The sequence below is a fragment of the Haliaeetus albicilla genome, chromosome Z (genome assembly GCF_947461875.1).
Source record: "Haliaeetus albicilla chromosome Z, bHalAlb1.1, whole genome shotgun sequence".
Lineage (NCBI taxonomy): Eukaryota > Metazoa > Chordata > Aves > Accipitriformes > Accipitridae > Haliaeetus > Haliaeetus albicilla.
Window position 1 is genome coordinate 6,493,455 of NC_091516.1, and position 12,660 is coordinate 6,506,114.

Here is a 12,660-nt window from a genome sequence, read left to right on the forward strand (position 1 = left end):
CAACTGGTGAGACTGAAAAGCACTACCAGTACCACAGAATATCTTAGGTAATATGGGTTTGCTTACAAATCTTACACTCTCCAAAACACAGTGCTGATACGTCACAAAACAGGAGTTTGGTTAATGAAGCTTTGCTACAAGGACAAAGAGCAGAAATAATGCAGCAGAATGACAGAAAGAAAACAAAGAACCCAAATAGGACACTTCATAATGAAAAAATACTACTTCCATCTTTGTCCTCTTATCTAAGCTTGTAGCAGATGACATCAACAGCACACAAGGAGCACGGGAAAAATGGAAGTGGAAAAGGGAGCTGCCAGATTCACTGGGAATGCCCTTTAAGGCTAATGTAACTATTATTCAAAAGTGAATTCTCAGGGTTGATTCACACTTTCTCAGTGTAGGATTTACAGTGAGATTTTGTGTGTAAATCAAACACTATGAGAGCCTGTAAGCCTCTTACGCTCACCTAAAACGTACACAGTGAGGAACATCCTTGTGTTGCATCTACAAATGCTTTACACACCAGATGAGATGATGTTCAAAGGTCCCTTCCAACGCAGAACATTCTATGATTCTGTGATTTCCAGATAAAAGATGGCCCTGTAGTTAAAGCACTGAACGTCAAATGAACAGAGCTGACGTTAATTTCTGGTTCTATCACAGAAACACACTGAAGAATTGGGAAAACCATTTAACACCTAATTTCAGTTCACTGCCTGTAAGAAGCTGTTAGTGCTTTTTTTTTTCCTTCCAGCCTTTGACTGGATTTCCATTTTACTCTAAGATTTTTGGGAGCAGGAACTCTCTACCTCTGGGTACGGCTATAGCAGCAGATGGAGTAAGATAGGAGAGCTGGAATTTAACAAGCTCACCTAGTAGCGATGCAAGTCCACATGGCCTGGGTGAGCTGAGCTTGAAGGCAGCTCAGTCAGAGCATCCTGCGCTGCTGCACCTAGGTTAGCACAAGCAGCAGCAGGCTGTGTTGCTGATGCCCCTACCTTGCATTTTGCAGTTTGGAAATGTACCCTCCGGCTCCGGCTTTGCCTTGCACGGCCTGCAACACCAGGGATGAAGGACACTACTGCAACAGTGAGGCATAAAGTGGTTCATCAGCTTCACATTTTCAGAGCAGTACTGGTTGGCCTAACATTACTGCCAGCAAAACCAATGACAAAACCCTTCATCATGACATTTAAGACAACACTACTATTACTACAGAAATTTCAGTGGCAATCAGATCTCCCTGACATCCTTGATAGCTCCGAGACATCTCTATGAGCAATAAAAAAATAACCCGCTACCCTGCATGCAGGCTTTTTGTTCACAAAACCGGTTTAGAACATCACTTAGAGCTCCACACATTGAAATTCTCTTGTGGAAAGACAAGAGAGGTATATTTAATTTTTAATATCAAAATTAATCCTGTAAGAAAAACTACCAATTCAGCCTTCATTAATCTCTGAAGAACTATTTTCTAAAGTTACAATTAAATATTAGTTCGTTTCTAACTAGTCTTCCCATGTAGTGAAAACAGCCACCATACAATCACAGAAACTGACAACACACTCGACATTTCTAAAGAAAGGGAGTTACGGCAATTGGTTCATGTGATATGGGATTGCAGAGTACGAAAAAGCACACTTCTGCAACTGCCTGCTGGTCCGTTATTTTAAAGAGGTATTTACATAATAAACTTTATTGCCAGTCTTGGATGCTCTAATTACAATTTACTTGAAAATGTGTCAGAGAAGAAGAAAAAGAAATTCCCAGCTGAAGTTTTTGGCTGTCCCAGTGGTGGTCTTGGTGACCACCCAAGACCTGCACTTAACGTGCATCACCATCAGCGAGAGCTGCAGACCTCTTGGCATGTCTGAAAAGCCAGACGTAAGACAGCCGAATTTTGATGCCAAAAAACAGATACCCACAGTTGGTGGCCAACACTTAACGTCAGGACTGCTAGTTCACATGCGCACTAAAGCTGGGGATATTCTTGCATGTGCCTCAGCACTTTCCTTGTGACATATGGCAGTTATGATTGTCAAAAAAAAAAGAGAGAGGAGTGGTAATCCACCTTGCTTGGGTTTTGTTTGTTTTTATTAGCAAGTCTAGCTATGTCAAGTCTCAGTATCTCCGCTGGGGGGGGGGGAACAGCCATCGACACAGGCTCGAACCCGAGCTGACAGGCTCGGCCTTCACCTGCAAGGAAGGGGACACCTACGCCTTCACGAAACGCCCGCTGCCCCCAGCACCTGCGAGGCCGCTGCCGGCAGAGCCGCCCCGAGCGGCAAGGCACCGGCGCCCCGAGCTGCCCGCCAGCCACCGCGCTCCGCCGCGCAGCCCGGCGGCTCCCGCCCCGCGCCGAGGGGCTGCGGCTGCGGCTGCCGCCGGGCCTCGCCCGCCGGGGCTGCCGGCCCGAAGACCGGGCCCACGGCGCCGCCCGCCCCGCCGCCCTCCGCCGGGCCGGGCCGGGCCGGGCCGGGCCGGGGCAGCGGGCCGCTCCCCTTCGCGGAGGCCACCGGCGAAAAGCCCGCTTCAGCTCTCAGGCGAGCCCCACCTGAGCCCGGCAGCCGGAGGCCCGAGCCCGCGGCGCCTCGCCCCACCGCGCCGGGGGCCTGCCGGTCAGCCGGCGCCGGGCCGCCCCCTTCCTTCCCCCCCTCGCCCGGCGCAGGTGCCTTCCGGCCGCCGGGCCCGCTGGCCGGCGGCGCCTCCCGCCACGGCGGCGGCCCGCGGGCAGCCCTACCTGCGACAGCCGGCCGGCTGGCGGCCAGCAGCGCCAGCAGCACCCGCAGGGCGGCGGGCGCGCTGGCCCCCCGCCCGCCCGCCATGCCGCTGCGGCGGCGGGGCGGGAGCCGCGGCCCGGCCGGGCAGCACCACCACCGCCGGCGGAGGCGCCGGGGCGGGGCGGGGCGGGGCGCGGCGCAGCCCGGGGGAGCGGCGGGAGAGTGTCACCGCCGCGGCCCGGCGCTCCGCGACGGCCTCCTCCCTCCTCACAGCGCAGCTGCTCCCGCGTCCCGCCCCCCGCTCCAGGAGAAACGCCGGCCTGGGAGGGGAGACGGGCCCGCGCGCCTCCCCGCGGCCCCGGGCCGCCCCTCTGCGGCGGCGGCTGCCTGGCCCCCGGCGGGGCCCCGCGGGCCGCCAGGCCTCCTACGCAGCGGTCACGCCAGCCCTAAGTTACAGCGTGCGGCCGGGCCAGGCCGCTCGGCGTTGTGTCGCTCCGAGGACGGAGGCTGCAGAGCGTCCCTGGGCCACCTGCCCCCCGGGACAGGCTCGGCTCTCCTCACGGCTGTAGTTTTGTCTTTGCGTCAGACGGGAACTGCCCGGATGCCCGCTGTAGCTGTTGCCCGTCGTTGGCCCGCGGTACGGCCTCTCGGTGTCTCGGCCGGAGGAGGCTGCTCTCGGGTGTCCCCGGAGTCTTCCCCGCTCCTGGCTGGCGCAGCCCCGTCCCTCCGCGGTATTTGCGTGCGGAGCGTAAAGAAGGGCATCATACCTCGGTATGGAGGAAACGCGTAACAGGTAGACAAAGCATTTGGAACATAAAGTGAGATGATTATAACCGGTATTCAAATCAGGCAAAGGTCTGCATCTCACACCTCGTCGTCGGTGTCCTGTGCTTGAAAGCACAAGGTTTCAGTTTAGAAAATGTTTTAAAGAGCACACTTGAACCACCGTTGCATGAGCCACTTCTCATACTTAATTAAAATATGCAGACGTGCCTTCAGTTACATACATCATCCGTGCCAGGAACAGCCTTGCAGTCATAAAATTTGCTCTGATGTTATCAGCTGGCGGGGTGCATTGCAATGTGTCTCAACAGGTCGGTTGTTTTTTTAACTTGTTACTCCCTTACACATAGGACTGGAATTTGTGACCTGAAATCTGACACTAAGCGAGCAGAGTAAGTAACTAAGATAATATTCCAAAACTGAAGAAAGAAGAAAAATGGTGATGGCATGAATCTCTTTTCTGGGTCAGCCGTCTGGTTATTCTCTTCCTTTGAGGTTTGCAGTCATCATTTAGTCTAGATTTTCCATAGCGATTTCTGGCAGGCTTTGCTGTCTTTGCATTTTTAGAATAATGTACATGGTGGGAGAGGGGTGGCCAGAGGGAAATTACGGGGGGGGTGACCCATATATCACTTAACAGCTTTATTAAAGATCTCAAAGGCAGAGGCCTAATGAACTTCATTCTCTTCAGACTGGCATGCAAAGAAGATTTGTGAAAAACCTGGAGAAGGAATTGTAAAAGAGCGTCAGTCTAAGATGTGAATAAGAAGGGAAAAAAGAGGATTTAATGTGGAGTAACAATCGATAATATGACTGGGGCTGGAAAAGCCAAACTCCGGGTGTGCAGCAGTGAAACTGTGCTGTGGTGGAGAAGCCTGAGGAAATATTTTGCCTTTGCACCGTTAATGTGTTGCGCAGGTCTGACTTAACATTTCCCCAGGTAGGAGTACTTGGTTTCACTAATCCTGTGCAGAGAAGTTTGCCATGAGAGTCCTTGGATATACTCCAAAAGGGACAGCATCACTTGCACTGTAGGCCTTGGGAAGTAATACTCAAAACGACATTAGGAAAAAAATAGTGCAGCAAGATGCTTGGATGAGAGGCAGGAGGTATCATCTTTGGCTTTTATTACTCAAGGATTTCTTATGTCTTGAAAGCATGACAGGACTTGTTTCCTAAACAAAAAGTCCTGGTCATGCGGGCAGACAGGCAGAAATCCAGTATGTAGAATGTTCTGGTTTGTGTTCTTTCTTCCTCTTGTGTAGGACAGTTCCTGTATGCCAGCTCCATATCCAGTAGTCAGCCTCAGTGCTGAGTACGTCTGTGCAAATGTGAAAAATCATTCACCTAGTTGACAGATTCTTCCCTATTAATGATGGAGATCTGCTTGTTTGTATCTGACAGCCTATCAGTCTAGTAATTAAAGCAGAATGCATGAAGGTACTGACCACTATAATACACTACACATCAGTTTCTTTTTATTGGTTTTGGTTGGAGAAAGGTTTCACTGAGAAGAAAGGAGTCTCGTGTGGTACCAGAAACCACTTTAGAGATTAGTTTCTATTCAGTTTTCAACCAACAATACGCTGCAAATTGCTGCTTCAGCCAAGGCTTCCTTAGGCTTCCCATAGGCTTTCAACGAATTTTTAAGAAAACAAAACTCTCCACATATTTTGAAACAACTTCTAACAGATTGCTTTGGTTTTGGTTAAATTGTGCTGAAATCACTGTTGTGGATAAGTAATAAGCACTCAGAAGACATGCCTGGATAATTCTGACAGGAAAGATTGAACGCTGGCTGCAAGCAGTCAGGGGAGCTCCTGTGCTAATAACATAAAGATGTCCAGCTAAATAGAAGAAATGAATAGTCTTTAGATAAAGCAGTAGTAACCCAACATTTATTGCATTAAAATGATATTTTAATTTGACATCTTAATTTTAATTTAACACTGTGTCAGATGACAGATATGCAGCTTGGATTTCCTGAGTGGAGGGACAGCATAGTGAACCAAAGCTTCTTAACATCTCAGATACAAATAAGTTACAGAGTTGTGCTCTGTATCTTCATCGAAAGCAAACACAACCTGCAGTGGTCCGTACAGATCCCCGAAGAGTCTAGCTGTAATGACACTAGAGGGAGTCCTGAGGCTGCAAGAAAATCCTTTTCCTGTAACAATTTCTTAAGCAAATAGTGCCTTATAAATGAAAGTGTTGTTAAAATAGAGCTTCTGGGGAAAATGAAGGAGGCATTCAATTCAGATGGGATCAAACAGTGCTGAAGTTCTATATTCCAAGTTTTCCAATGATTCATTAAGCAAGCCAAGTGAATTTAAAAAGGGGCATTGTTAATAAGGACTTTATTTTTTCAATAAAGAGGATATTTAAAGTCAGCATTCAAAATGGAGTAAAAGAATCTCTTACATTTTTGTTCCGATAATTTAAATTACAAGGGCCCTGTTCTACAAAATCTGTGCTCTTCTTGTGGTCCTTCATTGAAGACTTAACAGGTAGACCATGTGGTCTTGAGTTTTCAAGTTAGGCAACGGAATTTCTACTGAAGTCAATGGCAGCTGTCAATGCTCAGGACCTTGAAGTTCAGCCTACACATTTGCAATAAAAATAGGTTTCACAAAAGTGCATAGGTGCCTCCCACAAATTACTGTGGGATGCTGGTCCATGCATGTTCCTAAATTACTTTAACAATTTTTAAAATTGTAGCTATCTGAAAGAGAAATTCACATGCAGCCAGGACTGCCAGTCCTCAGTAGCTCAGAATGATAGCTTATCCTGTGCTACTGGGATTGGGAATACTGTTTGTGCTGTGGGAGATCATAATGAGCAAGCCTAAAGCAAGGCAAGGTTGTCTGCTCTGAATGAAGAAGGAGGATGGCATTGGCATTCACTAGGCATCCAAATGCTTCCTTTCATCCCCTTGGTGGCACATGCCTCAAACCAGGGCCTCTATACCTGCTTCAGGTATTCACCATACAAACCCTGTCCCTTCCAAGATATCACAGAATGAGTGCTCAGCTCTTGTTCCTCTCCTGATGTTAGGTGAGCTCTGTCAGAGAGCTCTCAGATTGCATTCAGGAACAGCTCATCCAGGAAACTAAAATCTTCCTCTTTTTCAGCCAGAGTGGCAGAGCCTGAGGGACTCAGCACAGGAGGCTGCAGCTGCTACTAGAAGAAAGAGGTTTGACTGTTGGAGGACCCAGAGAAGAAATTGGTGGAATGACATTGGTGGGTAGTGGTGCCCTTTACACTGCACAGCAATAGAGTGCCTTTGAGAAGAAGCTGCTAAGTGGTAGTCCTTACTGAGCTGCTCATGTGGCCAGCCCAATGGACATCCTCAGTGTAGTAATGTTACCAGGGCAAGAGGAAAATCACAGCCAAGTAGGCAGGCCAGATACTGCATTTTCTACCTGGAGCTGTCCATGGGGTGAAGGCTTAGGCATGCTCCTCCTCCTCTGTTTTTTCCTTGTGGGTGGCAGCGCCCATTACATCAGTTTGCGGCTGTGCATATCTACGGGCTGTGCAGTGGAGGACCTGCTGTCCTCATGTTCATGCCTGAATTGTGATGGCTGCTCAATTACATTAATAAAGGCTCCTCTTTCTGCAAAAGCAATACAGTTTTAGAAAAGACATGCCATGAGGAAACATGAGGATACATTGATGGTGCTGCTGTGTTGTAGACTCTGCCTTATTCCCTATAGGATATGTGCTAGCAAACATAGGATGCTCTCCATGTGGTCTCTCCTAGTCCCAGATCAAACTCCTGTTATTTCTTAGCAACACAGTTCCTTAATTTACGGAATATAATAATAAGTATATTAGCTTGCATATTAAGTGTTATTGAAATCAAACTTTGATTTTTAAAACAAATGTGCAAAGTGCACCAAACAATGCAGTAGCCTTAGCTTGTCTTATTTTTGCTTGTTTGTTCAGTTTCGGTGTGTGAAGATGTGTTTCTTTATCCTGGGTATTTACTGATACACGCATGTACAAGAGTCTGAACTGTCACACTGGCCTTAAAAGAAATATTCATTTGCCCAAAGTTCAGTGTTTAGTGTTGCAGTTTAGTGTCCTCTCTTCTGCAAATCTGTGTGCAAGTCTCAGGTCATTTCTTTCAAGTGAACCTATTTAAAACTTCCAACTCCAGAAACTTCCTCAGAGATAATCGGTCAGAATTGGGAGTCTTGAACCAGATCTTCACCACTATCTGCCAAGGCAAAACAACTGTCAGTCAGCCTAAAGTCCAGCAAAGAAAAAACAGAAACACAACTACAGCAAAACTATGCAAGTTATCTTAGTACAGGGAGGAGACTAGAATTCAGCTTTTGTACAGGTCAAAGGAGGCAGAGGAACTCGAAGGGTTGGTGCTAAAGAAAATGCTTTCATGCCCCTGGCTTCAGTGGGTGGAAGAGAAGAGCAGCTCCCCGGAGAGGGCTTCACTTCCAGGGTGGTGGCACATGGTCTCCCTCAAGACATTTGCAGAATTTAAGTTCTTAGGTTTTAGTGAAAAATATCATCTCATTCCATTCCATGGCTGATTTAAGACTGTATAGCGATCAGACATTGCAGCAGCACATTTACAAGGAATATATGTCAGAATGTTTAATAAAAGTAGTGAAACAGAAAAAAAAAAACTTTCATACAGTTTTGAGTTTGGGGGGTTTTTTATGCACTTTGCTTCCCTGATTTATGCAGTTTTTCTAATCCTTTTTGGCTTCAGCAGGTTTTTTTCTGCCACTCCTGCTGATCTGAAACTTTGTGGTTGTTGTTTGTAACTCAGTCCCTTTTGGTTAGACCCTTATTTTCTGGGAAAATCATTTATATTCATCCACACTGATCTGTTGTTCTCATTTGCCTGTGCAAGTGGTTCAGATTCTTCCAGTAATGGTAATACATCTTTCTTTTACCAAGTGAATCCTGGATTAGTAGTGAGAACTATCCTCAGCATCATTGTTGTTATTCTGGTTGAGCATCTGGTGCTTTTTCATGTGCTGCCTTTAACATCACTAGAAGTGAGTGATGTCTTTACAGCCCTCCTGCTCTGATACTCATATGGCTGTCATTCCTGCTGCCTTTATTAAAAGGTGCATTTGTAAATGCATTTTGTACGGCTTCGCTTTTGAGATTACTTATCAAACTGCAGCTGTACTAAGTTCACACCACTGCTATGCAGAAAGCTGCCTCTTCCTGTAATTCAATACCCTCTACTGATAGTTGCTTTTGCATCTGGATTGGATTCCTGTCTTGCATCAATCTTACACAGGTGCGGCTGCGCTTGCTAAATTGTCTCTGGCTCATGCTAGCTATTTTCACAGCCTTCACAATTTTGACAGTTTTGCTCTTACTAAAGCACTTGTATTAGAAGTAATGGGAGCCTTTCTTCTTTTTCTTGACCATGGTTACAGAATAATGTTGGCTGCAGGTGCACAATAACGTCGGATGGAAGGGACCACCTGAATCATTAAATTCCCCCTCCTGGCTACTGCAGACATTACCTCATATAGTAATCACTGTTATTCATTTATTGAACTCTGTCTTAAAACCACTCAGATGGCTTGGTCTCATCCCTGTCCTGTACATGACTGCCTCTTTGCAAAACTTCTCCTGAATGTGATTATTCTTACGGTTTGGAAGTTTCTGATTTTCAGCTGAAGTTCTTTATGGGCAGCTGATATCTCATTTGTGCCAACATTGCTTTTTAATCTAAACAGTTACCAAACCCTTGGTGCTGAGCTTTTTCCTCAACATATTTGTAGGTGGCACTCTTCTTCCCCTCAGCCCTGGCTGAACAAGCCTAGCTTGTCTATCTATGTTCCTCTCACAAATTAGATGCTCAATACCCTCACTGTTCTTTTCAGCCTTCTCTTGCACCCCTTCTGGTTTGAAGCCATCTTTCAGAAACACAAGTGACCAGAATAATATGCAGCCATCAAGACCTGGTAGTAGAAAGGCCTTGTCTCATGCCTTCCCCTTTTCACTTCAGAAGGTTTATCTCTGCCTTAGTCCATGGACCAGATTGTCAAATCCAGGGGAGACCCGTTTACCTCAAACCTGACAAAGGAGAGGACAACTCCAACATCTGGCACATGAGATGGCCATCTTCATGCTGCTCTCCAGAAGCCCCAGCTTTCTCTCTTTGTGCTCTCTGATAGCAGCCTCTCAATGATGGCTCAGACCGATAGGAAATGCTGGACTAGCTCCTACGCTTCCCCACCCCAGATGAGTGGAGCACAGCTGGGATTGGCGTGGGCCTTGTGACACAGCAGGATGTACCACAACTCTGATGGCAACCTGGAGCCTGTGTAGTACACAATATATTTTTCACTATTGTGGCTCTTTATTACTTAGAATTTGGACATTATTGATTTCACGCACCTTCTAGAAGCTGTGTTGTTTTGTTTTTCTTATATCTAAACAAGTTGCCCCTTTGCAGCTTTTTCTTGAGGATTCTCTGCCAGTTTTCTGTTGCTTCATCATTATCATTTATTTGCCTGAGGTAACAGAAATGCTGTGCAGTTTAGAAAGAAGTACAGCCCAATGGGCTAGGAAATGGGTCTGACGAATAATGCAGAAAGAGTGAAATGGTAGACTGAGATGAGGTGTGGTGAGCTGGGCTGCAAAAGGGACATTATGTAGAACTGCCTCTAGGTTTTTAATATTTTGGTGATATGTTTCTGTAATGGTTAATAGGGTTAATATTTTATATATCATGTAGGTTTTGCTACAGAGTTTGGAAGAATGGGGTTTGAAGGCTCAGCTGTTGGCTTGGCGCTCAGGTGCTTGGGAGTATTGCATCAGGTAAGAGGACCTGGGAAAGTACAGGAGGGATTTTGAGTGAAGAGAACATCAAAAAGACCATCAAAGCTAGTGTCCTTGATGAAGTAGGTGCCACAAACTCGGTGATGTATGGCCTTCAATGGAAAGACAAACAATAGTACTAACCTAAAGGCCTGCTAACACCAGCAAAAGCATTTGCATTGAGCTTGACAGGGCTGAGATTTAATCAAAAAAGTTTTAATCTAGTACACATAGAAACATGGAGACATGGCAGGTCTCAAGATAGATGACTTGGTCACCGGTAAAAGCTGATTCCTAATGGCTACAATTTTTGCAGGCTGGGGAGACAAGTCCTTACATAGCTTCAGTTTTTCTTGCTCTGTGGCTAACTTGTCAACCAGCCAGGTCTCCCAGTGTTTCCCAGACAGGACAATTCTTTATACAAAGAAGAGCAAGATTGTTTTAATTTTTAATCTATTAATTTCCTTAAGAAGGAGGGTGTCGGTTTGAAAAGCTACCTCTTAACACTTGTGCTGGTTTTGGCTGGGGCAGAGTTAATTTTCTTCATGGTAGCTAGTATGGTGCTATGTTTTGGATTTGTGCTGAAAACACTATTGGTAATCCAGGGATGTTTTCGTTGCTGCTGAGCAGTGCTCACACAGAGTCAAGGCCTTTTCTGCTCCTCACCCCACCCCACCAGCGAGGAGGCTGGGGGGGCACAAGGAGTTGGGAGGGGACACAGCCGGGACAGCTGACCCCAACTGACCCAAAGGATATTCCAGACCATAGGACATCATGCTCAGCATATAAAGCTGGGGGAAGAAGAAGGAAGGGGGGGACATTTGGAGTGATGGTGTTTGTCTTCCCAAGTAACTGTTATAGGTGATGGAGCCCTGCTTTCCTGGAGATGGCTGAACACCTGACTGCCCATGGGAAGTGGTGAATGAATTCCTTGGTTTGCTTTGCTTGTGTGCATGGCTTTTGCTTTACCTATTAAACTGTCTTCATCTCAACCCACGAGTTTTCTCAGTTTCACCCTTTGGATTCTCTTCCCCCATCCCACCGGAGGGAAGTGAGTGAGCGGCTGTGTGGAGCTTCATTGCTGGCTGGGGTTAAACCGCGACAACGCTTCAGGCATGTTTGACTCATCCTGTTTGGCCAATCCCTCAGTGCCCTAATAAACCCGGTGTGAACACTTTGTTCTGGTGTGTGGTATTTCAACCCTGAGATTACATTTTGGAAGCAGCCTGGTTATTGTATCCCACTCCACTGTCCAGACCAACTGAACTGGAGCCAGTTCATTCTGCGCTGTTACTACCGAGGAATGTTTCAGTGGTTTGGGTGGCCCCATGAGAGCTGGGAGAGAGAAAGACATACTCTGTAAATGGTGTCAATGATACCTACTCCATTTTATGGATTGCCTTCACTACTCCAGGTAGTATGCCTGTAGACTACTGTATGGGAGGTACTGGGCTCTTACCCCCTTCCCTACCTCGTGTGTAAGCAGTCCATAAAGCCAACCATTGCCCACCCACTGACAGTGCACATAATCCCACATTTCACTGCACCTCTGCCCAGCCACCTGTTCAGATACAGGCTCCAGTATCACTAACGCTGTCACTCCGTGGTTTTTTCCAGCTGTCTGATCACGTGCTATTGCTGTCTATCTTTTTTAGACTGATCACTGATGAAAACTTGTTTCCTTGCTGTTACTTAGCTAGGAGAACTCTGTGCAAAAGCCACAGATGGCAACAAGATCATCTGAGAGACATCAAGCTTCTCCCTTGACAGCTTGTGTTCATGAAGGACTGCTTGTAAGACAAGAAACAGGAACTCAGGCCCTGACCAGTCACAGGTGATGGTAGGGCTCATCTGCAATGTCTTTCAGTGCAAAATCTCTATCAAATGTTGGGAGAGCTAGTTTCTCCTTCCAGCTTTTACTGGTCATCTCAGATCTGCATAGTACAGTTGTTCTTCAGCTGGTGCTTTGGGGTTCTGCTGTGATGGGAATCGCTTTTCTCTTCAGCAGTGTAAGAATGACAGCTCTCATGTGAGCTGGCTTTCCCCACACTTTCCCACTGTCCCCAACCTGGCAGTAGCACTATCAGCACTAGTAAAACTTCGGCCCTTGTTTGAGACCAGGTCTCTCAACTTGCAGGGACAGTCTAAGCACTAGGTATGGTCCTCCCAGCCAGGGCAGTCTAGTGACATTGTGGTTGAAAACAGCAGCTGGGCCTGGAGACCCACCTTCACTGAACTGTGGCATCATACAAGTGGACCTCAGTTAGCACTGAGAGCAGAAATAGGGCCAGGTATGCGGAGTGCCAGTATTACTTCCCAAACTATATCCAGGCTGCCCAAGGCT

General features: G+C 46.9%; 1 protein-coding gene and 1 long non-coding RNA gene across 4 annotated transcripts in view; one reads left to right on the forward strand and one right to left on the reverse strand.

The window, feature by feature from the left end:
• LOC104314590 (chondroitin sulfate proteoglycan 4-like) overlaps nucleotides 1-3,053 on the reverse strand; it is a 42,029-nt gene extending 38,976 nt beyond the window's left edge. The window contains exon 1 of one of the 2 annotated variants that reach the window (XM_069776498.1): nucleotides 2,744-3,053. In XM_069776498.1, the coding sequence (XP_069632599.1) occupies nucleotides 2,744-2,828 (85 nt within the window). In that variant the 5' untranslated portion in view covers nucleotides 2,829-3,053. The remainder of the gene's footprint in view (nucleotides 1-2,743) is intronic. The other variant, XM_069776497.1, reaches the window with a different exon arrangement.
• A 40-nt stretch (nucleotides 3,054-3,093) lies between these two features.
• On the forward strand, nucleotides 3,094-11,493 carry LOC138683828 (uncharacterized). 2 transcript variants are annotated; one of them, XR_011323275.1, is made up of 4 exons: nucleotides 3,094-3,516; nucleotides 4,198-4,446; nucleotides 6,638-6,746; nucleotides 9,377-11,493. It is a non-coding gene; the product is annotated as an uncharacterized lncRNA (long non-coding RNA). The 2 variants fall into 2 exon arrangements; XR_011323274.1 differs by having other exon boundaries at nucleotides 10,234-11,493.
• Nucleotides 11,494-12,660: the final 1,167 nt, after the last annotated feature.